The sequence below is a fragment of the Orbicella faveolata genome, unplaced genomic scaffold (genome assembly GCF_042242905.1).
Source record: "Orbicella faveolata isolate gen_17 unplaced genomic scaffold, um_ofav_v1 contig_35, whole genome shotgun sequence".
In the NCBI taxonomy this organism is placed as follows: Eukaryota; Metazoa; Cnidaria; class Anthozoa; order Scleractinia; family Merulinidae; genus Orbicella; species Orbicella faveolata.
In genome coordinates, this window is record NW_028301564.1 from 23,117,793 (window position 1) to 23,144,904 (window position 27,112).

Sequence of the window (27,112 nt, forward strand, 5' to 3'; positions counted from 1 at the left end):
CACTGAATTTTTTTAAATGAAAATATCGGAAAATGCTGAAGTTTTCGAAGCGGAAAAAATTCATTGTACGTCATCAAAAAGCGGCAAGCCCTTTGAGGACTGGGTATGATGCTCTGCACGAAACCGAGGTTGGATTCTCAACGATGGCGACAGCTGAGACGCGAAATGTGAGTACTTCCTTCGAATTTTCCCCTAATTTCAACAACAAAAAGATCATGTGTTCTCATAAAGAATGGTAATAATATTAGATTGAAGATTGCTTCAAATTTTGGGCTGAAAATTATCCCTCCATGTTGTTCTTTGTTGCCAAATTCTTTTTCGAGAAATTTTTGCCTGTCTGAACAATAGAAATTGACATGAAAACAGGGTCTCGAGCTTAACAACACCCAAAAGACCATTCGAGCTGTGGGAAAGTTAAGAGAAAAATTACACTAGTTTAGCGTGGAATTAATGTAAATTGTTTCTAACATGTTTTGAGGTTGTCTAGGGATTGTTATAAAACAGCTGTCGAATAGTATACATGAGTAAGGCCAGAGTATTTGTTTACATAATTCCCATTAAAAATAATATTTAGACGAAACGGTTTGGCGAATTTCTGCTTCGGAAAAGTATACCAAGACTGAAGGCAAGTGTTGATGTTGAAAACCACTCTTAAACTTTTACTTTGATAGAAAACAATCTGTTAGAAATGCGACTTACACGTACTCTGTGGTGTGAACAGTCTTTAACAACTGCAATATCCGCAATGTTAATTTGGCTAACTTGCATTGTCAGAATTTCAATCGCACGGCATGTTAAAAACGATGACTTTAATTTGCAGTCATTCTGTGTATACCTTACTGATCATTGCTTTTTCAACTTGGCATATCTTTTATTTTATGTTTGATTTTTTTTCACTTACAAAATTAATGCTTAAGTTGCAGATTTTATGTGAACTCGAATAACGTTGTGGAAATTAAACACGAAAATGATGATTTTCACGAGAACTCCATACGTGATGTTATTACAAAACATATCTTGCTGTTAAATTGATATTTGCCAATGTTTTAAGCTCTCTACATGTAATTCTTGAAAATATATTTTCTGTTGTAAAATCCACAAACCCAAAACATTTTTCTTGTGCATTTTTCTTGTGCTAGAATGGTTCCACCTATACGTCTGGATTTTGTCTCTTGGAATGTAGAATATCTTTCTTGATCTGGTTTTAATGCTCTGATCACAATAGTATCAGTGAAGTCTGATGAAAAAAGTTCTTGATATTTTTTATTTACCCTATCAACCCTAAATCAGATGTGCTGTAACTCTTTTTTTTTTTTAATTTTTAGGAGGATCAAGTCTCAGAGGAAATACCAGGTAAGTCATTTTGACCTTTTAATAATTTTCATTTGTCATCTGTGAGTGTAACTTTAACTTAAAGTGATTAAAATGCTCACAAAGTGGTTTATTCAGTACCTGTGTACCTGTATATCTGCATTTGTAAGTGATCACATTTTTTGAGAGACCAGGATATGCCCTAAAGGTTATAAACCTATGCAGAAACCTCTGTTGTTAATTTTAGCTCAACATGAACTTTTACTTTCTTGAACAGCCTTTTACATCCAGACCTCAGATTTCCATGTTTTTATCAAGAATTGAGTAATATATTCATGTAAATGTTTTTAATCAAACTCAAGAAGTGATCAGCATGGCATTACAAGCCAAGAAGATCTTCAAATTACGACTGCCAAAAAACTTGAATCTCTTGACAGTTTACAAGCAGTAAAACGGTCAATTTTGGTGTTGGTGTTATTCTCAATGATTCTGTAGAAGTACACTGTAGCTTGATCGTAACCATTGATGGCCCTGTCTTGTTGTATTCTAGCAAATGATGAAGCCCCCATACCAGTGAACACAGCAAAATCAACAGGAGATGTGGATGCTGAGACAAAGGAGAAGAGCTCCCCCAGCGACCTTCCTTTAAATATGCCAATGTCAGAAGAGACAAGTATGCCGACCCCTCTTCAGGAAGAACAATCCAACATTAAGGTAAATTTATCTGATAGCCAGCAATGTAGGTAAGAATAATCCAATCTGGCTCATTAACAGGCCCAGCCAGGTTTTTTGGCTCTTGACCCTTCAAAACTACCTCAAGTTTTTTGTCTTATGAAATTCCTGTTTCTGATAAGATCTCTCTCAGGGGGTGAAACTAGTCAATGGCTGGCTCTTAGCTGCATCCTGGTTTAGTTGGAATTAAATGCACTACTGTGTTACAATATTAATAGTGAGCTCAATCTTGTTATGTTACCAATGTTGTGTGAATCCCTGAAATGTCAGTAGTTTTGTCAAGATCACTAAAAACTGGAGACTTAAACAGTGATATTCAAAACCAAACCATCTTGTTCTAAAAAGTGAAGAAATGCTCATGATCAAGAATGGCATCTTGTCACTGTGTGAGTTATCAAGCGAACTTGTTCTGGAAAACAGAATTAATGTTGTTCATATAATCAAGAAAGACCTAGTCAGCTGGCGTGTTAAAGCACCATTCCTTGTTGTATATGTGCATGCGCTTATCAACTGTTGACTTCTACGACTAGTCAATTTATAAAATTGCTCTGCTTCTTTAGTATACTATTTGGCTAATAATATACCACCAATCCAAGGTTTGATACTTAAAACTACAGTAGTGCTTACACAGACTATATTTTAGACTTTTTCTTATAATTCTAACCACAGCCACATACACTCACTCCAGTAATGTTAATCACTAGTCTTGCATGTTACTGTGGTGTGTCTTACATTGTGAGAAAAAATTTACACCCCCAGGTGGCTGTGATCTCATTATCAATGATTCCAATATTAAATTGAACTTTTTTTCATTGATGGGGGACAGAAATTACCATAGCAATCATTTAGGGCTTAATACATGTATCATTCAAATATTGAAATGAAAACCTTTATTTTTAGTTTCAAAATTTTTAATTAAAATATTGCATGCATACATACATGCATTAATATAAAAACCCTGCTTACGTTTTTCCTCATGTACAAGTAGTGTGGTAGATAAGTTAAGTAAAGTGAACATACATAGATTAATATCAAGGTAATTTCTGTTGGACAAAATAATAAAATAATATAATTTTACCACAAGAGTATTTTTTTCTTGTAAAAGGACATTATTTGTGGCAGGAGTATATGTAATTACATTTGTTATTATCTCTACTGTTTGGTGCATCACCATACAAATTATATGAATTAATTACAGCTGCAATATAATGAGAGCAGTTCAGAGTTGTGGTGTAAATTTAGAGTGAAAAACATCATAGTCATTTTAGTTTTAGATGACTATTTAAGAATAAAAATTAATTAAATTCCAGAACACTTAGAAATCATCTCAATGTCATTTTCAAATGAAAAAATAAAATTATGTTACACTACAAAATGCAGTAAACTGAAGTTATCTTTTCTCAATATCGTAAGCACATTTCATATACAACTGAGACCATGTAATCTGTGTTAGGTGTTTTTAGAAGGGAGCTACATGTATTTGCTATTATTTGTATTTAAGTCATCAGATGTAATGACAGTGTGAATTGTGGCATTATTTTATTTATAAATGGCAAGGAGTGAAGTCATTATATATGACCTTAGGACAAAAAAAAAGCAATATTACCACCTAGAATGCTGAAGGGATCTTCCAGGCTTCATTATGATTTAGACCATTTCCAAGTTGTCAAAACAAGTCTTCATGCAAAACATTCATATGAAAATGTGTTCTGCCTACAGGTTCATTTTCATTCAAATCAAACTTATTTTCATGTGAAACGTTTGCACAAGGAATTGCCTTGAAACACAGGCACAAGGTGCAAAGTGCAAATATCACTGAGAAAACCATTCCTTCACTGGTGATTCATGAATGTGTATTTGGGCAGATAAGGAAGGTTAACTTATGAAATAGATAGTTTTCAGTGATAAATTTCTTTAAGTAAATTTGTGTTTAATTTTAGTTTTGCCTCTTTTTAAAAGCCTTCATTTCTCATCATCTCCCTAAAGTGGTTTTAACAACTTTCAAACCAAAACCTAATTTAAACCCCAAAATTTGCACATAGTATTTTATTTTGTTTTACTTAACAATCATTAACTATTTAAAGGGGGACACAGAGGCAGAAAGACAGGGTGAAATCCTAGCTTTTTATGGTGAGGAAGAAACGCGTAATTATGACAGTCCAGAGCCAGGCCCTGTGATAGAAAAGGATGACGCCGCCACTAAGGAGACAGCAGGATCTGAGCAGGTTGGCCAAAATTTTCTTCTCAGAATTGGAATTTGTAGGTGCAATGATGGTTCTCACATCACAATGAAGTAATGCTCAAAATAATAATTCAATGAAACAGTTACTAAGTTTCACCTTTGTGCTTTAGAATATATACATGTGCACATGTCTATATGTCAAGACCCATACACAGATATTTTGGAAATGCTCAAGCTGTAGGTATTTGACGATGTACTGAGTATTTGGATTGCATCAAGCTATGTACATTGTGTTTGTAAACATGTTAATGCAACAGCTTTCTATTTTGTTTCTAAGTTAAAAAGGCAGTATAATAATTGCATTTACAATGTGCTCAATTTGGTACACACACCCAATTGGTTGGTTTCTGTGTTTGTAAAGCTCTTTACAAACACGGGATTTAGTTTTCAATGGTCAAGTGACTTTCTAAACGAAACAGAGAGCATTTCTGCCAATGTGTCTTTTTAAATAGTTATAATAACAAACATTCTCGTCAGTTTTGGACTGCATAACAGGGATTGGGAAGGCTGTGCGCCATGCACACATGGCGCAGAAATCTACGAAATGGTGCATTATAGAAGCACCTACTGGGCCTACGATACGCCTTAGCATCGAAGCAGCTAGTAAAATGTACACTACTTTGTGGAAAGGATTTTCATTTGAGAAATTTTCGGTGTTATGACGAATGAACACGCGAGAAATCACAATTCGTTTGCTCTTTTATCGACATTATAAAAGCGTTCGTTTTGTTTTCGTTCCCAGACCCCTTATTCGGACTCTGCTCGCAAACGAGTTTCTTGCTCAATCCATGTGCTTTCTGTTTTTCATTGATAGAATCGGCTGATTTGAATATGTTTTGCATGCTGTAATTAGCCAAATAATAGGCCTCTGAAAGCGAAAGTTCCTAAATTGGAAAGACACAGAGATTGTGGCCATTTTGCACTACAAATGCCGAGCCGGCCACAAGGAATTGTGATCCTGAAAACAACAATCAAGATGAAGCTTCCAAGCCTTCTAGTTCTGAGGAACGAAAAATTTTTGGTTAACGTTTCATTAACTATTAGAGAGCTCAAGGTTGTGTTATGTACAGTTGATGCATAGCTCAAGTTTTAAATTGTAAATACAATGTTACTTGTCACTCTAAATCTAAAACTGAGCATGTCTCAGTGATGTTGATGTCAGACTACTTGGTGTGTTAAGTTTAATCATTTCCAGTTCAGAATGCATAGTTCAACCTCAATGAAAGGTTATATAATTTGAGTTAGCTATATTCTGTGACTGTACCCTTTAACCTACATGTAGCTTGAAGTCCAGTAAAATGTATAAAACAACAACAATCAAGAATTGCATATCATTTGTCAACATTTTTTTATGGCCCATTTATTTACCCTAATGGTCCAAACCTTTTATAAATGGCCCCTAACTTTCCAATGCCATGGGCCATAGGCTCATTTGCCTGGTTTGCCTTCCCAATCCCTGGTATAAATGGCTGTAGACATCCCCATTATTCATTCTCCTTGTTCATGTACATGTTTCTGTTTACATTCACTGACAGGAATTTCAATCAGGAATTTCAGTGTTGCCCTGTAGAAAAACCCCTGTTCAATACATGTGCATTGTACTATAGGGGTGGCAAATTGTCCATCAAAACTTGTGGGTCTCGCAAAGTTTTCATTAAATTTCACAGCTCTTGTTGTCTTGTTTTTTTGGTGGTTATGTGTGTCTCGAATTTTCATAAAATGGTCTCGGAGTCTTGATTTTTTGCAATGCTAAGAAAGTCTTTAAGTCCTGATTTTTTTGTTTGGTTTTGAAATGGCATCTGAATTAGAATGTCTTAGAATCTAAATGTCTCACAGTCATGGCCATACTTTGAAGTCTCGGTCATGTAATTTAAGAAGTCAAAATGTCTCAGACTTTCAAAGGAAAACACCACTCTGGCCTTCTCACAAAATCTCGTATTTGCCATTCACCATGGTAATTGTGGGAGTGACAGCAGTCAAATGCAAACCAACTCATTAAATGTCAAGCACTTATAAATCTTTGGAATAGTCAACAAGAAAATGATGTTTCATTCCAATTTTACAGGTTGAGAAAGAGCCTCCTAAAGAAGAGGTCCCAGAAGATGAACCTCTCGCTGAGAACATGGGTAATGCGACCTTCCATACCGTCAGTCAAGCATGCCTATCCTTTAAGTCTTCATTTACACTTACAGATTGCGTAAATGAAAGATCGGAGCAGAATAATGTTACATTGTATATGTCATATAGTCACTTGAAATGCATTTTCTTACAGCAATTTAATTGACAGCTGCCATTTTAGCTTCATCCATGTTTATGTGTGTGCTAATGCAATGACCGTCTTAAAAATAATTGCATACGTTATTGATTTTGGTAGAGCAAACTAAGAAAAGTTATTATGTGAGAGTAAGAACATCCAAAGTGGCTCTTGTTTGAAATTTTGACTTCTCCTCAAAATGTGACTTAAGGGAATCTCCCTTAAGTACAAATCTTTGCAGACATTTATGCGCATTTGCTTCTTGCTATCATCTTTATTAGAACTCTGTGTGTTAAAACTACCTTTAGCACGTACCTTTATTCGCAGCTAAAACAACTCTCCAATTATTGTTGTTAGTACAAACTACCCACGCTTTTTTATAAATTTCACAAGCAGCACTGAAACATCATTGCGTGGGATTGTACTTAGGTGAGGTTCAACTACATCTCCACATACAGTTGAACCCCACTATTTCAGACTCTTAGGGAAAACGAAAAATACTTTGAAATAGCGAGTAAATGAGTGACTGTCATATCCAAAGGAAATGATTTTGAGTTCAAAATAGTGGGGAATTTGAAATAACCGAGTTCAAATTAGCGGGGTCCAACTGTACCATAATGATTCAATCCAGCACTTGGGGTGGTAATATTTATTATTGGTTGCTCGATGGAGGGTGCTCAAAGGAGGAACCACATGCTTCTTTCTTCATTCACCAGAGTATCTAAATGTGATGATTTGTTGGAAGGTCCTCAATGAAATTATTATGGCAACCTACTATTAGTCACTTTGGATGAGCTTTCTGTCACGTTTGGGCTACTTTCAGATGAGTGATGATCTTTTAGTTAACAGTTCTTCTTGAACTGCATTGTATAGTGTTTCTTTTTAGTTAAAAGCCAGTCACAAAATGCCAATTAAGCTTAAAAATACATTTCATCCCTAATTTTGGTAATTTTCACAGGTTTAAAAATGTTAAATTTAATTCTAAGTATTCTGCATTAAGTTTCTTTAAAACTAAACGTTCTTTAATTTCTAACACAGTAACTGTTTTGTCTGATACAGCAAAGTGTGAATTCTGCCACTACGTTGGAATAAGGGAATCCTTTTTCTCAAAGTCCAAACGCTTTTGTAAAATGGAGTGTGCGAAAAGATACTCATCAGCATCCAATATTAAACAGAAGTCAAAGGGAGACAAGATTGGGACACCAAAAAAGAAACACAGAACTTCAGACAGACATCATAAAGTTTCTTTAAAACTCGACCTTCTTTCTAACATAGTAACTGTTTTGTCCGATACAGCCAAGTGTGAATTCTGCTGCTACATTGGGGTAAGAGAACACTTTTTCTCAAAGTCCAAACGCTTCTGTAAAATGGAGTGTGCAAAAAGGTACTCTGCATCGAATATTAAAAAGAAATCTAAAGGAGAAAAGATCGGAACTCCAAAAAAGAAACACAGAACTTCAGAACGGCATGCTCACAATACTAATGCTTTGGCTTCTGCTTCGGCAACAACATCTTCAGCTACTACTGCGGCAATGGCTTCTAGTGTTCAAGAAACAGTTCAAGATGGACATGAGGTGAGGCTTTTGCAGCAATCAGCTACATGTAACTGTAAATCCAAGTATTAACCCACCCCCTTTGTTGTAGACCCCTTGTAATGACAAGTTATAGACAAGCATCAAATAAATTCCTTGACTTTTTCTTTAATTTCAGGAGGAGGCTGAAGGAGCTAATGCAAGTGCACCCCCCTTGTCAAGAGAAGGTATTGATTATTCAGCATTGTAATCTTAAATGTATCCATGCACTTCAGACCACAAGTTGTTTTTTGCTGATTTGTCAAGTGAATGACTTCATTGGATTTGTGGATTCAGTGTAAGAGGTAGCACCTTCTGCCTCAATGCCTTTGGGAAAGCTCTTGTCTTAGATTTGCGTAACACAAATTGAAGTCCTGGGGGGTGTAGTTTTGCCCTCTCCTCCCCCACCCACAATCCCCTTAGATGGAATGCTTGTCCCAACTTGTCCATCACAGGTTGATCACAGGTTGCTATCCATCGTATCTCTGCTGAGTGGAGATAAAAACTGTTGGTCAGACGAAACTTTTGTGTCTTTAGAACAACACTGCACTTGTACTAACCCAGATGCTTGAATCTAGAATCCAAAGTTCTTACCAACTGGCCACTATGTTTTCCATCAGCAGTATATGTAATTAATATACAGTTTCTAATTTGTTCTGGTTTAAAGTAATTTCTTAGAATGTTGTTTTTCTCTCCTCTACAAAGACGTTGGTGAAAACTGGCAGAATCGCAGCTTTGACTGGTCAGAGTACCTCAAGAAAACAGGAGCTAAAGCTGCTGCAAATCATCTATTTGAACATGTAAGAATGAATTTATTTCTTTGCCCAAGCTAAAAGAAAAAACAAATTCCCCATAGACTTAGAGAATTTAGTGGTAGTTCATCAGACATTTGTTTTACATAAAGAGCTGCTGTAAGTGAATCAGTTTGGCCAAAAAACATTGTCACAGAGAAAAAATTGAGGTCATTATTGCTCATAGGGTATGTCACACATGAACAGATGGAGTGTGAGGAAGACATTGTTTGTGCAAATGGGAGAACTTAGCAGGGATGGTGACATGGTTTGTGTAATTAATATGAGGGTTTCTGAACAAGGGAGACTATACCCTGGGGAGCTGTATGCAAAGTATTAAATCTATAATGGTATTTTACATTATTTCTTGTTCATGTTTTCTCAACAGGTCAGTCTAAGCCCATGTTTGAAGGGCGTACATGTTGGCATGAAGGTTGAAGTTGTGAACTGCAGTATGGATGTCATCGATGATACTGACGTGGCATTTTGGGTGGCGACAGTGATTGAGATCAAACACTACAGAGTTCAGTTACGATATGAAGGTTATGAATCCAACCCTGCTGGTGACTTCTGGTTTGACTTGAGATCAAAGAATATTCACCCGGTTGGTTGGTGTGCCAAGAGGAATAAACTGCTTATACCACCTCCAGGTATGGTATAGTGTTAGTCTTTGAGACAGGAATTGTCCAATTTGCTGCGCAATCATAGCCACAATTAAACGAATCACACTCTGGCTTCGTGGTGAGAGATTTTGTTACTCTGAGTCCGGATAATATTACAGACCAAATGGAACCAGGGGTTTCATTAAGGGCTGGGCACCGTGCAAATTGACCACCTGTGAGGATGATTTTGCCCACCTAGGTTGACTATCTAAAGGAAAGTTCAGTTCTAATAGTTTTGCCCGCCTGTGGAAACCAGTGTCCCTCCTGCTGAAAATGTAAATGAAATCCCTGACGGAACTCCACTCAGTCCTGTTACCATCACTTACATGTGACAAGCTCCCACAAACATAACCTGCTTTGCTGACGAAATTATATTGGCCATCCATTCTTGGCAAGCCTCCTGCCCTTATTTCTTTAGATGTGAGGGAGAGGGGAAGGGAAGACAGTTTTTTCACTCTTACTTGGAACAGGTTGCCCATTATGTTAAGATTTTAAAGGCATTTATTAAAATAAAGGGAAATTGGAACTCCAATGGAAGAGAGATTCAAAACTAGTTACACTTCAGAGAATGATAAATGAAAAAATTGTGAATAACTAGGTGTGAATGAATTAATGAGTTTGAACTTGGGAAGAAGAATTTGATATTGAACTCCTTCAAATTTACTATATCAAGGATCTGTGAACTGGTAATACATAATAATAAATTATGTATAGTAATTATAATCATGTATTTAGTTAGTAATTATTACTAATAGTACTGTTTATTTTCGGTCTCTACAGCTATCAGAGAGAACTGTGCCAATTGGAGAGATTACCTGTTCAAATGTCTCTCAGGAGCAAAGACCTTCTCGGTCGAGTTTCTTCAGCAACTACAAAGCCAGCCTTACAACCGATTTCAAAAGGGCATGAAAGTAGAAGTGGCTGATCGTAAGAACATGTACTCCATGTGTGTGGCCACCATAGTCGATGTGATCGGTGACCGTCTTCGCATGCGATATGATGGTCTTGATGATGATGTCGCTGAGGACTTCTGGTGCCACTACCAGTCGTCGGAGATTCATCCAATCGGATGGTCGTCCCTGGTGGGACACACTTTGCAGCCACCCATTGGTAAAGTTGTAGTGTGATCAAACTGTTTTGGTCATATAGGTTGTGTGAAAACATGCAGTAAATTTCTGAGTCCAATTCTGATTCCACATGTCTTTTAGGTTGGAAACACAGTCTCAGTAAGTGGAACGAATTCTTGGCAGATGATCTGGCGAACTCTTTAGATGCACCTCAAGAGTTCTTCGTGCAGGTTTGCATCGTGTTATGTACTGACTGCTTCAACACTTACACAAATGAATGAAGTGAGAGGAACAAAGCAGTTCATGCGCTCTCTAGCAAGCAAAAGGCACATAAACTTCGGAAGTTAAAGAATGCAGTTTTAAAATTTCCAAGTCTCCGAGATGAAGATTGCAGCTCGTTAGCTTTCATTTGAATGGTCACACGTTAGTGGTTTGTCCACACATTAATGTTAGAAACACCTTATATAGCATAACAAATGGTACCACATGAAAGTACACAATCACACTACTCAACAGCTTTTCTTATATACAAACTAAGAAGGTAGAACCAGACACAACTGTGCATTGTAGCAACGGCAACAAAAGTACCTCCTATTCTGACGACATAACTCTGCTTATGGATTCTACAAATTCATCTTTCCTAGGATTCAACAGGAACAGCTCCAGGTGTTCATCAGTTCAAAGTGGGCATGAAATTTGAAGCTATCGACCCGTTTAACCCGAGCCATGTGTGTGTGGTGACTGTCATCAAAGTTCTGAAGTTTAATTACTTTGTCCTTGGAGTTGATTCCCTGGCGACGTACTTTGTGTGCCATGCCAACTCAATCAACGTGTTCCCCTGCGGATGGGCCAAGGCTCATGATCTTCAGTTGCACCCACCTAGAGGTAGTGTATTAATGAACGAACGAATGAGCGACCGACCGAACGAACGAAAAGATGAACGCACCAAAGAATGGACGGACGAACGTACGGAAGAACGAACGGATGAATGGACAAACGAATAAACGAACGAGCAAATAACTTGTAGTCATTTTTGCTCTGCCGTTCTGTTTCAGATCGTTGTGACAAGTTGACATAGTAGTTAGTCTTAGAGCAACGAAATTAAATTCAGTGAAGCTAGTGACGTTCTATCGTAGCGAGACGCATTTCTGTAGAGTAAAACTCTGTTTTACCTTCTTTTAGACTACAGTGTGGAGACATTCAGCTGGCCTGAATATCTTGCTAAGACGGGTGGTTTCGAGGCTCCTATTCAGCTCTTCAGACAGGTAATGGCCAAGTATTGTTAGTCTGTAGCTCAGCAGGGCCGGGTTGTTCAATGCCCGATTAAGCTAACCTAGGATTAGCGAGAATTTTGATTTCAGTTTTGTAACTTTTCGGTACCGTTTTCTGTTTATATGCTTAAAAACCACCGTTTTTTGCTCAAGTTTATGTCCGTTCTCATTTTGACACGAAATCCTCATACTCATCTTTATTTTCTGCTTGTGACAACTAGGAACAAAGAGGCGAGAACAACTTCCAAGTGGGCACTAAATTAGAAGCAGTTGATCTGCGTGAACCGGCTCTCATCTGCCCAGCGACAGTGACAGACCTGAAGGGACCCCTGCTAAGAATCCACTTTGACGGGTGGGACGAGTCCTACGATCAGCTTGTCGATAAGGATTCTTTAGACATCTTCCCTGTTGGTTACTGCTCGTCAGTGGCTCATCCATTGCAGCCCCCGGGGTAAGGCAGAGTGTGTTGTTGTTGTCGTTGTTGTTTTGCATATTATTTTCACCGTTCAGAATCGTGGGACGCATGGTAGCTAGATCATTATCTCGCTTGTCTCCAGATCGAGCGGTCCGGGTTCAAACCCTGGCTGGGATCATTGTGTTCTATTCTTGGGCAAGACACTACTCTCACAGAGCCCCTCTCTACCCAGGTGTATCAATGGGTGAATTGAATGTCGAGGGGTAACCCCTACGATGGACTAAAATCCCATCCATTCAGGGGGTAGTAGAAATACTCCTAGTCGCTTCATGCGATTAGAAAGGGGATTTGCGCCGCCTTGTTGCGCCACTACGCTCAAATGGACACTACCTTTCAGAGAATCACGCCATAGTGTTTCGTTTCGTTACGTTGGTTTCAACCAATCGCAGGGCCAAAGTAACCACACGTGCAATTTACCGGCAAATGACTTTGCTTTATTGGCCAAGACCAAATGATGCCTCATTGATTGTCGCTCGGTATTGTTATCGTGTAAAATAATTTTGGGTCGATCCTTGTGCGTCCCCACTTCATTCATAATCTGGATCCTTGTTTGCCCTTTCACCAAAAAACTCACCATGTTGTGTAAGCGCAATGCAAGTAATTACAGAACTTATATACCGATTTTCCTTGTTACAGACCGATGCCTGATAGATATGTGGAACGGTACGGCCCAGTTACTGACGTCAGCCGCCCATCAGTGCCTAGACCCCTGAGTCGGCCCGTCAAGAGACGAGCGTCCACAGAGGATGACGGACAGAAGAAAAAAGGTTGTGTGCTGTTGTTGTTTTCCTTTTTATTTTCTGTTTTAGCTTCTCCTTTGCGAAACAATGGTTAAACAAGAGAAGCAAATTAGTGTAGAACATTTCTCTACCAGCTCACCAATACTTATTTTTCCCTCCCATCTTAGCGAAATCTCTGTATCCGCAAGAGATCGTGTATTTAAACAAGCGCTGTTACCCAGGACCTCTTCTCAGTCGTGACTTGATGCGCAGTCTCCCTGATGCCGTGCGAGGCTCTGTGGTTGGGCCGGAGAAGCACAACATCATGCGACTGTGTATGCAGCACTTGGTGTCCGCCTCCATCAACCCTAAACAAGTGCTGGAGCTGTTTAGCCGCGAGTTTTACCAGAGCAAGAAGAACAGGTAAGAAAGTTTTGTTAGTATGTTTGTTGTTTAAGTAGTCCGGCCTACTGTTATTTGACAGAGCCCGTGATTTTCCTCAGAGATGCTGCTGAGCGACTAGGTTGTGTTTATGACGTCGAACCAACGCGACAACTTTCGGCGTGCTTACGAGCGCTAGTGCAGTTTTCCGATTGGCTTGTTGTAATCGGAAACGCTTCGGGTGCTAAGCCGACTGTTAAAGTTGGCAATTTAGGTTTGAAACAGAAAAGATGTTGGCTTAAAGGAGAGACCACTTGGAAAACGCATCTTGAAAATTCAGTCTAAAATTGTTCAGATTCAATCAAAATATAGATTTTCCCTTCCTTTTTTCTTCAAATTTAAGCCTTGGATACAGAGTCTGGTGACAAAGTTAGAAAGTGAAACTATATCCCGTAGTTGATCGTTTTCGTACTTCTCCCCACCTACTTACCCAACAATGCGGTGCTATTGTTAGGAGAATTGAAATAATCTGTGTTTATTCTCGATCTTCTCTCAGGGAGTTACAGCTTGGCGGCACAGTGTGCATTGAGACCAAGAGCAAGAACGGCAAGCGGCTCATGCGGCGTGTGCGCGTAGTGAACAAAGCAGAACACCTTCAGCCGTATCTACAGCGCGTCTGTCAAGTGCTGGGATGCTGTTCAGAGCTTGTCAGCGCTACTCGCTATCCTATGGGACACTGTAATCAGACCAGCTGTGTTAAAGGTCAGGGGAAGAATATTTTACTTGCCTAATGTAATATTCTGAGAAAAAAAAACTCATTACATATGACAAGCTAGTCTGTGGTAAATCTGAGCGTTCGGATTGGCTCTTTGTTGGTCTGGATTTTACCATACGGACCCTTGCAAGCCGTGTATTTTGCCATGTACTAAACTACTTACTAATCTAGCCTGCTCGAGCCGTATTGGGGAATATTGATCTTCGGTCGTTCTTGTACGGACCTCGCTATGCTCGATCTCGGACTAATATTCTCCAGTGTTAGGTTTGTAAGAGGTTGGTACTAAAAACATTCTGAATAGGCCAAAATTTCTCTTTTTTCAGCATTTCTCGATCAGTGTTCATTTTATCATGCTCTCTCCATTTCTGTTTGTTGTTGTTGTTGTTTGTTTACAAGACTTACCTTATATAAAATGTTTAATGAACTAGAAAAGTTTCATGCCCTTTAACTACAAACGTCCCCTTTGAAGTTCGCAAAAAATCCTTTTGGTTAGTGTTAGCTTTCCTTAGTTTAGGTAATACTTGAGAATGCGTATTCAGCTTGAAAGTAACAGATTCGGGTTTTCATAACGTAGACATCATAAAGGAGGGCGTGACATTTTCAGCAGTGTATTGAATCCTCCTTGATTGTAACGCAATCCCGTTTCAGGAAAAGATAATGGCGTGACATCCTCAAGCGACGGTCGTCCCCTGCAAGAAACGACCGCTATTGTTCCCCCACCCCCGTCCGTCGCCGGTTACCCTCCTCCCGGTCAAAAGCTTCATCACAACGACTCGGCTGCTGTCTGGCTACAGCCGACGGAGAGAGACTCGTCACACGATTCGATGGTGTCTTCGACGAGTAATCTTCCTTCGTCCGCGGCTCAGGAATCTGACGCTGCCTCCGTTCTGTTGTACCAGAGCTCAAACAGCGGTAAAGATCCTCGCCTGTGGAATGTGCAGGAGGTGACGGGCTTCATGTATTCTATCGGCTGCTCGAATTACGCGGATGCCTTTATTAAAGAGGTATGTTAAGCTTGCAGTCATTAGCGTCCTTGCAGTGTTACCACTATCGCTGCGCCGAAGAGCTGAAAGTGCTTATGCTTCTTGCAACGCTCGCTACACTGTGCAACGAAAACTTTGCAGGACAAATTCATTTCAGGGTATGTTGTACTTAAAGATTGATTCATGCCCTACGTACATCGGGAAGCTAGAATGGCTCAGCCGGGAGTCCATAACTCTATGATGCACAGCTAAAAGCATGAATTAATTCTTTTATAGCATTGGCAATGCAAAGGCGAAGCAAAATTAACTTTCCTTACGCCATAAGCGTGGATCATTGCACTATTTGCACTATGATGCACGTTAACGTTTATTAAAATTGACAGCGCGGTTTCCGGCGCTAGCTATGCTGTAATAGGCGACCTCTGTACAGCTTCCGTTCCACGCCAAGTTTCTCTCTCTCGTCTTCGCTTTGTTTTACAGGAGATCGACGGCCGCGCCCTTCTACTCTTGACGCAAGAAATGTTGGAATCGTTAACAGAGAACAAACTGGGACCCATGACGAAAATCCAGAGCGCAGTCAAGGCCCTTAAACAGGCATGGGGCATATGAACATTGGAATGCAAATTATATATCAGAAACGCCACAGTTTTATTTGGAATCTACAGATGCGGTGATTTTGCTGAATGTACAAGATTTTTGTAGTTATATTTTAATTTCTTTCCGTTAACCCTTCGAGCCCCCATATCAGCGTATAAATTTTCCCTAACCTTAGCAGCTATTGGGAGAATTTGAGGATTTATCAAGGCAGTTTCTTCTAGTGGTCAGACATCAGTATCACTGAGTTTGTGGTGATTTCTTGAGGACAAAACCAATGCTGACTTGTTTGTTCGGGCTTAAAGGGTTGACTTGTAGTATGTCTAGGCTTATTATAACATTAATTCCATAGTGGGAGGGAATGTGGGTCATGCAAAATAGCACATTAGAAGTCATTGAAAGTCATTTAAGGGGTTGCTGTCATCGATGTTTTAAAATAAAAATGATTTCAAGAAGATTAAAAACATACCTAGTCTCCTCCACGGCCGTTTCTTGAGATGTCACGTAAGGCTTGACCCTCTTTGGGTGGAACGCTGCGTGACATCCCAAACAACGGTTGCGCAGGAGACTAAAACATACCCGGCTCACCGGAAAGCCAGCCATCGTTTGATTTTAATTTTACCGTGTGCCTCTGTTTCGAAACGAGTCCTAGTGCCAAACCTTTCATATGAAAGTGAGATTGATTTGCACGAAAATGAACCCGTAGGCGGAACACATTTTCACATGAAAGGTTTCGCACGGAGATTCTTTTTGACACAGAGGCACCAGGTAACTCGGAAATGGCCTATTGCTTTTGTATTTGTTAAGAGTACCCAAATTTTACTCCATAATGATAAATTCAGGGAAAAATTTCATGCGTTTATTTCACTCATTATTGAAGAAATTCGAATAATCGGTGACAGCGCTCCTTTAATGGGAGCTTCGATGTGTATTTTTGTTGAGGGGCTTCTGGTTTCAGACGCATCTAGTTCTATAGCTTTATTTATGCAGAAGTTTGTCAAATAGTTTACTTGTTTAGTTTAAACACTTGGCGCGAATGTAGGGTATCGCGTATTTTTTCTAGAGTTCTGTATAGCTCACCCAAATCATTTAGTTCAATAGTTTTAACAGGATTTTTCCGAAGCTTAAAATAACGCAATTACTCAAACGTGAAGAGTGTCTCGACCTCCCGATTGACAATTTAATGCATGTACAGTAAAATATTCGTAATTATCATAATATATGACTATATATTCACTTGCAAGCGGGCGGTCTGTAAAAATATATCCTAAAGCACAAGAGGAAAGAAAAAAATAACACATTGTATTGTTAGGACGCAGAAAGATCTTCAGATTGGCACTGAAACTGCAGAAGATATAGTTTAGAAACAAGTTCGCTTTTTATACTTAAAACTGCTTTGTCGACAATGATTTTGGTACAAGCTTTGTTTTTAAAGTCACGGTATTTTCCGTTATTTTGGCCGCGTACAAAATCACCTTTAAATTGAAAGAAACCTGAAAATAGTAGTTTGCTAAGATAGAAGAACACCAAACAGACAATAATAAACCATAAAGGATCAAGGAGGGTTGAGGATGGAGAAGATTAACACGGATAGTTACGAACGACGAGCTTGAAAAATTGATGCTCAACTTTTCAAAATGCAAAACCGTGACGTAGCTCCTTTTTTGGAGCTTGCCGGGTTTACAATTGAATTAAAATAGCTTATTGTTTTTACGCTCTTTCTGTAGGGTCGGTGTTTTCTGTTGGAATTTTGGTTGGTTTATTTTTGTTTTTACTTCTTGTATCCCTGTATCTGTCTCGGTTGCCTTTGCGTTAATTTTAGAGTACGGAACTCGTGATTGCAAAAAAACGCCCCGGAAAGCAGCATCGTGACAAAGCATTTTCTCATGTTATGAATTAATAAATTCCTTGGATATATCCATCTCGAAACTTCTTGTTAATTGCTCTCGGAAGAAGAAAATTTGAACAAGCACTTCTCGACCGCCCGTTTGCACTAAAATCAAACAGTTACACTTTACCAGATGGTTTGTTTTTATCGCTAGCCCACTTTTTGTGGTCAGTTTAATTCAGCTATTCAATAATTTACGAGCGTTTCTCTGTCGAATCTTTCCTGGTGAACAAGCATCACCTTCGGAGTCCAAATGTCTTTGCTATGGTCGTTGCTAGGCAACGTTATTGATCGTAGTTACGACAAGCTGGCGTCACAACTTTCGTGATGCTAGTTTAATTTCTGATTGGATAATACGAATCGGAAAACACTTCTGGCACTTGACGAAGGTTTCCCGAAAGTGGCACTTGTTCTCCGATCTGTCTTAATCAGGAAAGACGACGAGAAGTTTGCTCACAATTTTTCATTGTTACCTCGTTTAGAGTTGCAAGAGAGAGCCATGTAGGATGTAGGGGAAAACGCGGGCAAAGTTTGCTGCTGCACCCTCTATAGCCTGCGAGGAAATTCTCCATTTGAGATACAGATCGGAGATTTTGCTCGCGGATTGTATCCTCCCAACTTTCTCGCGACCGGTTTGCAGCACACTCTTATATGTAACTAGCGGGGAAAAAACGTTATCTTTCCAAGTAGGGAATCTAGCTGCAGTGAAAGCTCTGTTCCATTGTCACTTCTCAATTTTTTTATTGGTTCCTGGCATGTTTTATCACTACTTTCTGTTGGGTTCTGTTTGAACTGACCAATCAAAGCCTGAGAAATATGTGGGAGGAATTGCAGCGAAAATCTGACAGTTACTATGCCAACAGAAGTTTCCTCCCCAAATGTCTTGTGTACTTATTTTCGATTGGTCAAATCCAATAAAATCCAACAGGTTATTGTCAAGAATTAATCGAAAACTTCGCCGAGTGACCGTGGAACAGCGCCTAATGCTGTACTGTAGATATTAAGTTTTGTTATCACTGGCATAGTATTATACGATAATGTATTTTGTAATGAATTTAGAGCGGGAGTTTCTATAATCATGATAATCACAGTTAACAATGAAATAATGTTACGTATAGATGTAACAATTAAAGGATTACGTAAGTGTAATTTGCAAGAAGAATGAATCGAGTTATTTCTGTAATATCCCGTGAAAGAGAATTGCTTCAAGACACTCTTTGTCTTCTCCCTGTTAGTAATGGGCTAAAGAACTCAACAAAATTTTCAGTCCAGCGTTTTAAACTTAAAGGGGCACTTGAAAACACGACCTCGAAAAGTCAAAACCTAGTTGACGCATTTTTAATGATGGAAAATCAAACTAGTTTTAGTTTTGTTAAAAAAAAATACATAGAGCGGTTTTCAATTGAGTGTCGAAAGTAATCAGGCAATTACTTTGCTCTTGGTTTTGATTTTACTACGGTTTGAGATTGGATGAGCAGTCTAATTGGTAAGTAATTGGGTTAATTTTGGTTTTACGACACTCACTTGAAAACCACTCCAAGTGCGAAGGTAGTTCAGAGGGCCAATAACTAATATCGGCCAATCAGATTGCTCTGTTGCCGACCCAATATAGTCTTCAAGTATTAGACCGGGCACTTTCCCGAAAGATCCCGCAAGATCACGTACTGGTAGTTTTGACCAGGTTAGAACTAGCTTTCACATAAAAGATTTCCTTTCTTTTCTCTTCCAACCCTCTGTCCCTTCTTTTTTATTTTACATCAAGTGTGAGTGTGCGTCTAGTCGGCTGACTCGGCTCCCAATCAGAATAGCGCGCTTCAGTGAAGTTTGTGATGTTTTCCAGTCCGAGGTCGTGGCATGTTTTTCTAAACATTTTCAGTCGTGTTAATGAATCTCCTGTAAATCTCTTAGGCTTGCTCGGGACGGGACGGGGAGAATATCGGCTCTCGGTCTTTTTTGAACGAACTTCGCGGCGCTCGTTCTGTACTGTCAAGACCTTGGGCCGTTATTCTCCCAGTGTGGTTCTCGCGCTTGGGTTATATGTGTCCCCAAGATATTGAAAAAGTATGGCAGACGGTTTTACATTTTGTGGTTTGTCTTGAAAGACTTGAAAAAGCTCGGGAAAATCGCTTAAAACTAATAACAATTTTCTCTCTCGTTAACGATCCACACGTGTAATTCACAAGTATAATTTATGCGAAACCACGGTAACCAGACGAAAATTAGCATAAGTCATCTTACACCTAAGTAAAGCAAAGTTGTAGTTTTAGTGGCCTTGCCGTGTTAAAAATGGCGGATCAAGAAGAATCCATAACCCTTTCAGTATCAAACGAACAGTATAAGGATGTTCTTTTGAAAACCACCGACCAGCTAAGAAAAGAAGGAGTGCTTTGTGATGTTCGCCTTCTCGTGGAAGATCAGAGCTTTCTCGCTCACCGTAGCATTCTCGCCGCTGGCAGCCCGTATTTCCGCGGTTTGTTCACAAACGACATGAAAGAAAAGATTCTGATGGAATGTAAACTTGACCAGCTACAAGCCGAGATCATGGAACAGCTGCTTTCCTACATCTACACAGGGAACGTGACTCTCTCGGAGGAGAACGTACAGAGCCTCGTGGCCGCCGCCGATTACTTGCTTATTCAAAGCCTCAAAGATATCGGCTGCCAGTTTCTGCAAAGCCTGCTAAGTCCCACGAGATGTTTCTCCTTGAGGGACTTTGCAGAGAAATATAGCTGTGATTCTCTAAAAAGCTCTGCTACAAGCTACATTGTGAAACACTTTACTGAAGCCTGCGACACCGAAGCTTTCAAATCCGTCGACTACAGAGTATATACCGAAATTATCGCGCGCGATGATCTCGAGGTTTCGCGCGAGGAAGATGTTTACGAGACGCTGATAACGTGGGTGAAACACGATCTGGACACGCGAAGAGAGCATTTTGAAGAACTGTTCAGCAAAATTCGTTTGACTTCGCTATCAAAACATTATTTGGTTGACCAGGTGGAAAATGAAGAGCTTGTCAAGAGCAGCTTTTACTGCACGAAGTTCGTGGTAAAGGCTTTGAACTCGTTCGTTCTTTACGAGCACGACGATCGCGAGCGCGCTCGGAACAATCTTGCAAGACACGTGGACGTCATTACCGTTTGCGGTGGAAACTTGAGCAAAGAAGCGACTTGTTATTCTCCGGCCAAGAAGAAATGGCTACCGCTGGCTGACATGCTCAAGGCTCGAGACGAGCACTGCACCGCTGTACACGACAACGTGTTGTACGCATTCGGTAGTACCCAGACCGAAAACGGTCAGTCTGTCGAGCAGTACAACGCCCACACCAATTCCTGGATAGCGGTTGCAAACATGCCTCAAATGCGCTGCGCAGCCACGGCTGTGACATGCGGCGATCACATCTTTATCATTGGCGGAAGAATACCGAATGGCGGTTCGACCAAACAAGTCATGCGCTATGACGCGGATATCAACAAATGGTTCATCGAGACGCCCATGTCTGTAAAACGCGCTGGTCTCTGTTCAGCGGCGTGCCACGGTCTCGTGTACGCGATTGGTGGTTTGAGCGACAGAAATGAGTTCCTGCGAACCGTTGAGCGCTACAACCCCCGAAAAAAGGACTGGAGTGAAGTCAAACCGATGCAAGTAGCCCGTTATTTCGCCTGCGCGATTGAGTTGAACGGCAAGATCTTTGTCATCGGCGGCCAGTCATCAACGGGAGCGTATCTCTCTTCCTGCGAGGTGCTGGATCCGGCCACCGAGGAATGGACCTCACTTCCAAACATCTCCGTCCCGCGCCAGGCGGCTGGTGTCACAAGACTTGGAAACCGGATTTACCTGTTTGGAGGTTGTAACAACTCGGGGAGCTTGGACAGCGTGGAGTGTTATGACGAGCGCAAGAGAAGCTGGGAAACCGTCAGCAAAATGCCTTGTAAAAGATCCTGGGTCCAGTGTGGCGTGCTCAGAGTAGCAAAAGAGATTTTTGAGTTTTGCAACGTTCCCTGATTGAAAATGTTGAACAATCGAAAGCCAACCTTAATTAATCAGTGTGGCGATGTTTGGTTGAGACACATATATTCGTACCACGAACCTAACTATCAGAATCGAGAAGATACTGATAATAGTGAAGTGATAATAAGTTAATTTTGAAGAACAGTACTCTAAAAATGACAAAAACTATTAGAGACGGACCGTTATTTTTTTAGGGGATTGCTGTAATTTATTATATTGAGCAAGAGTGAGTGTAAATAAAGATTGATTAGTGATTAGTGGGCGGGAGGGGCTGGGCAATCACCCCCCAAAAAAAATTTTGTGCACAGCAAACAAAAATCGTGCAAGGGGAGCCATGGGAAAAATTCGAGCAAGTGCTTTCTACTATTCAGGTCCTATTTTGGATGTGAAAAAAATTCGTGCACAACCTATTACCCATTAAAAGCGAGAAAAAAATTCATGCCTCAGAAAATTTCTCAACACCACCCCCCCCCCCCCCTCAAAAAAATAACGGTCCATCCCTTACTAAGTGAGAATGACTAATTAACCAAAGAGTAGCGCGCCTTTCTCGCCCGTCGGTGACATCTATCGTGCTCACGCTTTGTCCCGCTAAACCGCCTGTTCTGCAGGCTAACGATGGCGTAGATGGCAATGGACTACAATGTGAAAAGTGCCCGTACGTTTTCAGTAATTAGCCTTCAAACCGGAACAAGGAAGTATTTAATGTTTATTTCGAAAACTTCCATCACTGCAATATAGTGTAACGGACTCGATTTAATTGCAAGTAAAATTCAATGTCCTTCGGCTGAGTGTTAAGTTTCTTTTATATGATTCGTAATTAAACGAGAGTATTGTCACTAGATCTGCTCACTGGAGCGTGTATCATTTCAGCTTTATTTTCTGGAAATTACAATGGCGAAATATTCTTGGCAAGAAGGTATGCAAAAATGTTTTGGTTCTTGATTATTTTGATGCCGGAAGAAAATATACAACATAATAATGGAAAAGATAAAATGTTGTCCATCACAAGTGAGGCGATAAACGCCTTCTGGCTGGATGTACTCCTCAAACCGCTAAATTAAATGATGCGCATCACTCATGTAAACAGTCTCCCGTCCAATAGCTTTAGAGCCTGGAATTCCAGTCATCTCCCTAATCCCTCAGGATTAGGCTGAGAACTGGAAAAGGCTGACATTTCAGTTGCTTGAGTTCAGTTGTGTCCTCTGTATACTTCCGAGTTGTACTCGGTTAACCGGAAATATACTGCGAAGACTTCTTTGAAGTCTGAATGTCTGATAACGCATGCAAAATTAAAATGTTTTGCTGAAGAGATTCATATTTACTGGATTGTATTCATTTCTTATAGTCCCGCTTGCGTGTTCCTAGTGGAATCCAAGTAATCACGTTCATCATTTCTTTTATCTAGAGAGAGTTTCCTGTTCCTTTTTTTCTCCGAATATTCAAGGCTTTTTTCCTTGAAAATCGAGGCTTTCTCCGAACTCAGATACCGGAAATGAATTCCATCACGTGTCTCTTCTCAGAACTAATACAAAACGGCAGTGAATTATTTTGACTTCCTACTGCAAAGACCAAGTTGAATTCCTCCCCCCATGTTTCAAACGAATCAAACAAGATCCCCGTGCTATAGAACATACGTAAAAGATCAAGAAAATGAATAGAAATAGCAAAAACTAGGTAGCGTAGAAAAAGTCAAACATAGTGGGTACTGAGTTGTAACTGATGAAAGAGAATTAAGCCTCGTCAATTAGTTTAGGTGTCAAGATGGAGCCTTTTGAGGAGAAGGCCCCAGGGCTCAGACATAAGATCTTTTGGTAGTTTTTAATTTATCTTGAATTGCGGTATCCTTCAAACCTGTGAGATGCGGGGCTTTTTTAGCGTCTTGGTCGACGATGGTCGATAGAAAACCGTTTACATCCTTCACAGACTTCACATTTTGTCGACCCTTTTGTGGTTTCTGGTCGTGGAGCAACTTCAGAATACCCGGCCACTTTATTTACATGTGTCGGTGGGCTTTGAAGAACGAGGTATATAACAATAGTTGCTATTCTTATTCAATGAGATGCTAATAAGTGGCCGGGTATTCTGGAGTATAGCCCTGGTCGTTTCGACACATATTAAAACAGTTCTATTCCATCACATAATAAAATTTAATGGCTGTGTCTGTAAAGTTACTCAAATAACTGGATTATTTCTAAGTCCCTCGGGACTCCACCAGTAAAGCGGGTTAACCGCTTGCAGAATTTCTTGCAATATGACACTTAGGTTTTTTTGTGCTAATTTTTTCGTGCTATATTTCAATGCTCGGCAACCCCCGATGTTATTTAACGCCTCAGTGCCTAGCGGTTTTAAGATGGCTACTTCAGTATTTCCCAGTGCAAATAAAAAGTGGGTAGCAATTCATTCCTTTAGTAGCTTTCCCTTGCTTTCTTTCGTCGTAGCCGTCATAGAGGTTGCGGCAATTTTTAGATCTCCCAGAAAATATGAAACATGAAGCGTGCATATATAATTAAGTCGACAGCAAATATTAACCTGAACAACAAGTATTGCACGTGCAGTTACTATCAGTATGTATGAGCTGAACCGTCGTGATTACGTAACTCTGAGGAATACAAACATGAAGGGCGAACGTCAAGCTGCAGAGCTTCTCGATGCTAACAACATTTCTTATTCAAGTCAGCTTCTTCAAACAATGAACGATTTCAGAAAGGAAGGAATGTTTTGTGATGTTATCATCAACGTAAAAGGAGGACGAAAATTTGCTGCACACCGCACTGTCCTTGCCGCTTCTAGTCATTATTTTCGAAAGCTGTTCAGTTTTAATTCGCGGCCAAGGAGTGATCATTTTGAGGTCGATTTAGAATGGCTGTACCCCGATGATGTGGGCGATATCTTAGACTACATGTACACGGGACAAATACAGTTAGGAGACAACGCTGAGTTAATCTTAACAGCTGCTACGTACTTCATAATCGAGGATCTACAAGAGGTTGTCACAGACTTCTTGCAAGAGCACTTGAACCTTTACAACTGCTTCTCCATTCTATCTGTGGCCGACGAGCATTCGCTCCAGGCGTTGAAATCGTCTTGTACCCGTTTCATCAGCGCAAATTTCGTGCAAGCTACTGGCACTCCGTCGTTTCTCAGTTTACAGGAGTCTTTGCTGGAGGAGGTCATCTCGAACGATGATCTTGCTGTGACGAATGAGAAGGATGTCTTTAGTGCAGTCGTGCGATGGATCAGGCACGACTTAGACAACAGAGCGTGCCATTTTAAAGATCTTTTCTCTTGTGTTCGCCTGAGACGAATGTCAAGGGACGTTCTTTTGAATATTGTAGCCAGAGAAACACTCGTTCGGGAAAGCACCACGTGTTTGTCGCTTGTTCAGGAGGCACTCCAAACAGTCGGTTTACACGAGCATATTAGCATAAGCAGTACGGAAGTCCCTAAGGAGTTTGTCAGTGCTGTAGTTATGTGCGGTGGCACTGGAAGCAAGTATGTTACTCAAAACATTAAACACACTGTCTGCTACGTGCCTTCCATTAATAAATGGTTTGATTTACCGGATATGCTTCATGGGCGAAAAGGTCACTCGACGGTTTTGTGTAACGGTGTTCTTTACAGCATTGGACATCACTCCGTTTTCAGTCAAGAAGGCAGCCGCTTAGTCCAGTGCTTTGTTCCGGGTGGCAGTGCCTGGAACACTCGCGCCTCACTGCCGAGAGGAAGCTGCTTCTCGGCTGCGGTCACTCTCCAAGGCCAGGTGTACGTCCTCGGTGGCATCCACCATGAGAACGACGGTACCATGGTGTCAGCTCGAGTCAGTCGGTACAACCCCGCGTTGGATAAATGGTACCCTGTCACGAGGATGAACTGTGCTCGGCAAGGCTTATGCGCAGTGGTGCTCGATGGTAATATCCTCGCGATAGGAGGACGTGCTGTAGATGATACCTTCCTGCGCACGGTAGAGCGATACGAACCGCAGCAGGACCGCTGGATCTTGGTGGATTCTATGGTGAAAAGGCGCTGTTTCGCTTCTGCAGCGGTCGTGAGCGGTAGAGTTTTGGTGGTGGGTGGTCGAGAGAACGATCATGACTCTGGAATTCTAGGCTGTTGCGAGATGTATGATCCTACCAGTGATCAGTGGACCGTGGAGCCTGGGAGACTGAACGCAGCGCGCTGTGCTGCTGGGATAGGCGCTCTGGCAAATCGTGTTTTCGTGTTTGGAGGCGAGAGCGAAGAAGATGCACTGGACAGCGTGGAATGCTGGGATGTTGAAGTCCGTCAGTGGACCATTGCAACACACATGCCGTTCAGCGCCTTCCACGTTCAAACTGAGGTTCTTTGTCTACCCAAAGAAAGACTTGATGGGTACTTCAGTTAGGGCCCAGATAAACACCAGACCGGGTCGTTCGAAAGGTGGATATCGTTATCCACCAGGGCCCAGTTGTCCGAAGGCTGGATAACGCTATCCAGCGGATAAATCGCTATCCAGTGGATAAGTTGTCAACAACTTATCCACTGGATAAATAAGTGACAACCCGGGCGAGATAAATAACTATCCAGCGGATAGCGTGGTTTCTTTTGTCAACACTTATCCACTGTATATCGATTTATCCGATGGATAGCGTTATCCAGCCTTCGAATAGCTAGTGCCAGAACATTTTCTGTTTACCGCAAACGAGAAACGGATTTTATGTTTTTATAGATTTAAGGGGCGTTATTTTGGACTATTCTGTTCCATCAATGTGGGCTTAAAATCGGACGAAATGGCTGGGAAAGAAAGCCGACGTAGAATATCCGAATTACCAAGCACATACAATGCCGAAGTAGGAGTGAAGGGAACTGTAAAATAAAACGTAATAGACACATCAACCAGGCTAAAAAAGAGAGCAGCTATTCACACCAGAAAATGTTAAAATGGATTGCAATGAGCTTAAGTTAACTGACAAAACAAAGCAATCACCTTAACCTCGTCTTCAAAAGTATTTTATTTTATTCTTATTGTAACAACATTACCCAGACAATCACACTATGGTGGTATTTTAACTTTTCAACATATAATTTTCAAGTTTTTGTATTTTATTGGAACAGGGCCGGTATAGATAACAGTCTTGTAATACAAGCTGAAAGTGCACCTGATATAAATGTAAGTGAAGGCTACTTGCTTTGTTTGCAACGTTGTTTAAATTGCCGATTTTGTTCCTTTTCAATTCTTTGTTGTTAAGCTTAGATTCCATCAGACTGAAATGTTATTTTCATTGCGGGTTTGCAGGCCGTCACTTTAGAAATTATAAATGAATCTGGCGCTCCAAAAATGGATTGATCTGACGGCTAGTGAAGCACGTATCAGTATATCGGCCTGAATTCGCCTACGATCCTGGCGAA

The 27,112-nt window shown here is 40.5% G+C and overlaps 3 protein-coding genes across 4 annotated transcripts; all 3 read left to right on the top strand.

The window, feature by feature from the left end:
* The first annotated feature begins 96 nt into the window (after positions 1–96).
* On the top strand, positions 97–18,878 carry LOC110065280 (scm-like with four MBT domains protein 1). Of its 2 annotated transcripts, none has more exons than XM_089273131.1 (19): positions 97–167; positions 1,326–1,353; positions 1,862–2,025; positions 4,128–4,268; positions 6,351–6,411; positions 7,836–8,113; positions 8,250–8,298; positions 8,816–8,910; positions 9,290–9,551; positions 10,344–10,673; positions 10,772–10,860; positions 11,275–11,515; positions 11,813–11,895; positions 12,123–12,352; positions 13,013–13,143; positions 13,284–13,518; positions 14,033–14,238; positions 14,900–15,255; positions 15,715–18,878. In XM_089273131.1, exons 1-19 carry the CDS (start codon positions 144–146, stop codon positions 15,841–15,843), a joined length of 3,132 nt encoding a protein of 1,043 aa, XP_089129257.1. In that variant the 5' UTR covers positions 97–143; the 3' UTR covers positions 15,844–18,878. The 2 variants fall into 2 exon arrangements, with proteins under 2 accessions (XP_089129257.1, XP_020628056.2); XM_020772397.2 differs by having other exon boundaries at positions 98–167; positions 7,599–8,113.
* A 1,055-nt stretch (positions 18,879–19,933) lies between these two features.
* On the top strand, positions 19,934–22,654 carry LOC110065371 (kelch-like protein 3). The gene has a single exon (XM_089273133.1). It carries the CDS (start codon positions 20,003–20,005, stop codon positions 21,719–21,721), a length of 1,719 nt encoding a protein of 572 aa, XP_089129259.1. The 5' UTR covers positions 19,934–20,002; the 3' UTR covers positions 21,722–22,654.
* A 1,489-nt stretch (positions 22,655–24,143) lies between these two features.
* On the top strand, positions 24,144–26,887 carry LOC149103940 (kelch-like protein 7). The gene has a single exon (XM_089273132.1). The coding sequence runs from the start codon at positions 24,294–24,296 to the stop codon at positions 26,106–26,108; it is 1,815 nt and encodes a 604-aa protein (XP_089129258.1). The 5' UTR covers positions 24,144–24,293; the 3' UTR covers positions 26,109–26,887.
* The last annotated feature ends 225 nt before the right edge of the window (positions 26,888–27,112 follow it).

Bases quoted from the DNA above. Each gene is read 5' to 3' on its own strand.
- LOC110065371 (XM_089273133.1), top strand. From the start codon at position 20,003: ATGGCGGATCAAGAAGAATCCATAACCCTTTCAGTATCAAACGAACAG.
- LOC149103940 (XM_089273132.1), top strand. From the start codon at position 24,294: ATGTATGAGCTGAACCGTCGTGATTACGTAACTCTGAGGAATACAAAC.
- LOC110065280 (XM_020772397.2), top strand. From the start codon at position 144: ATGGCGACAGCTGAGACGCGAAAT. The intron at 6,412-7,598 runs GTAATGCGACCT...TGTCTGATACAG, and splicing joins ACCTCTCGCTGAGAACATGG to CAAAGTGTGAATTCTGCCAC. The intron at 12,353-13,012 runs GTAAGGCAGAGT...TCCTTGTTACAG, and splicing joins CATCCATTGCAGCCCCCGGG to ACCGATGCCTGATAGATATG.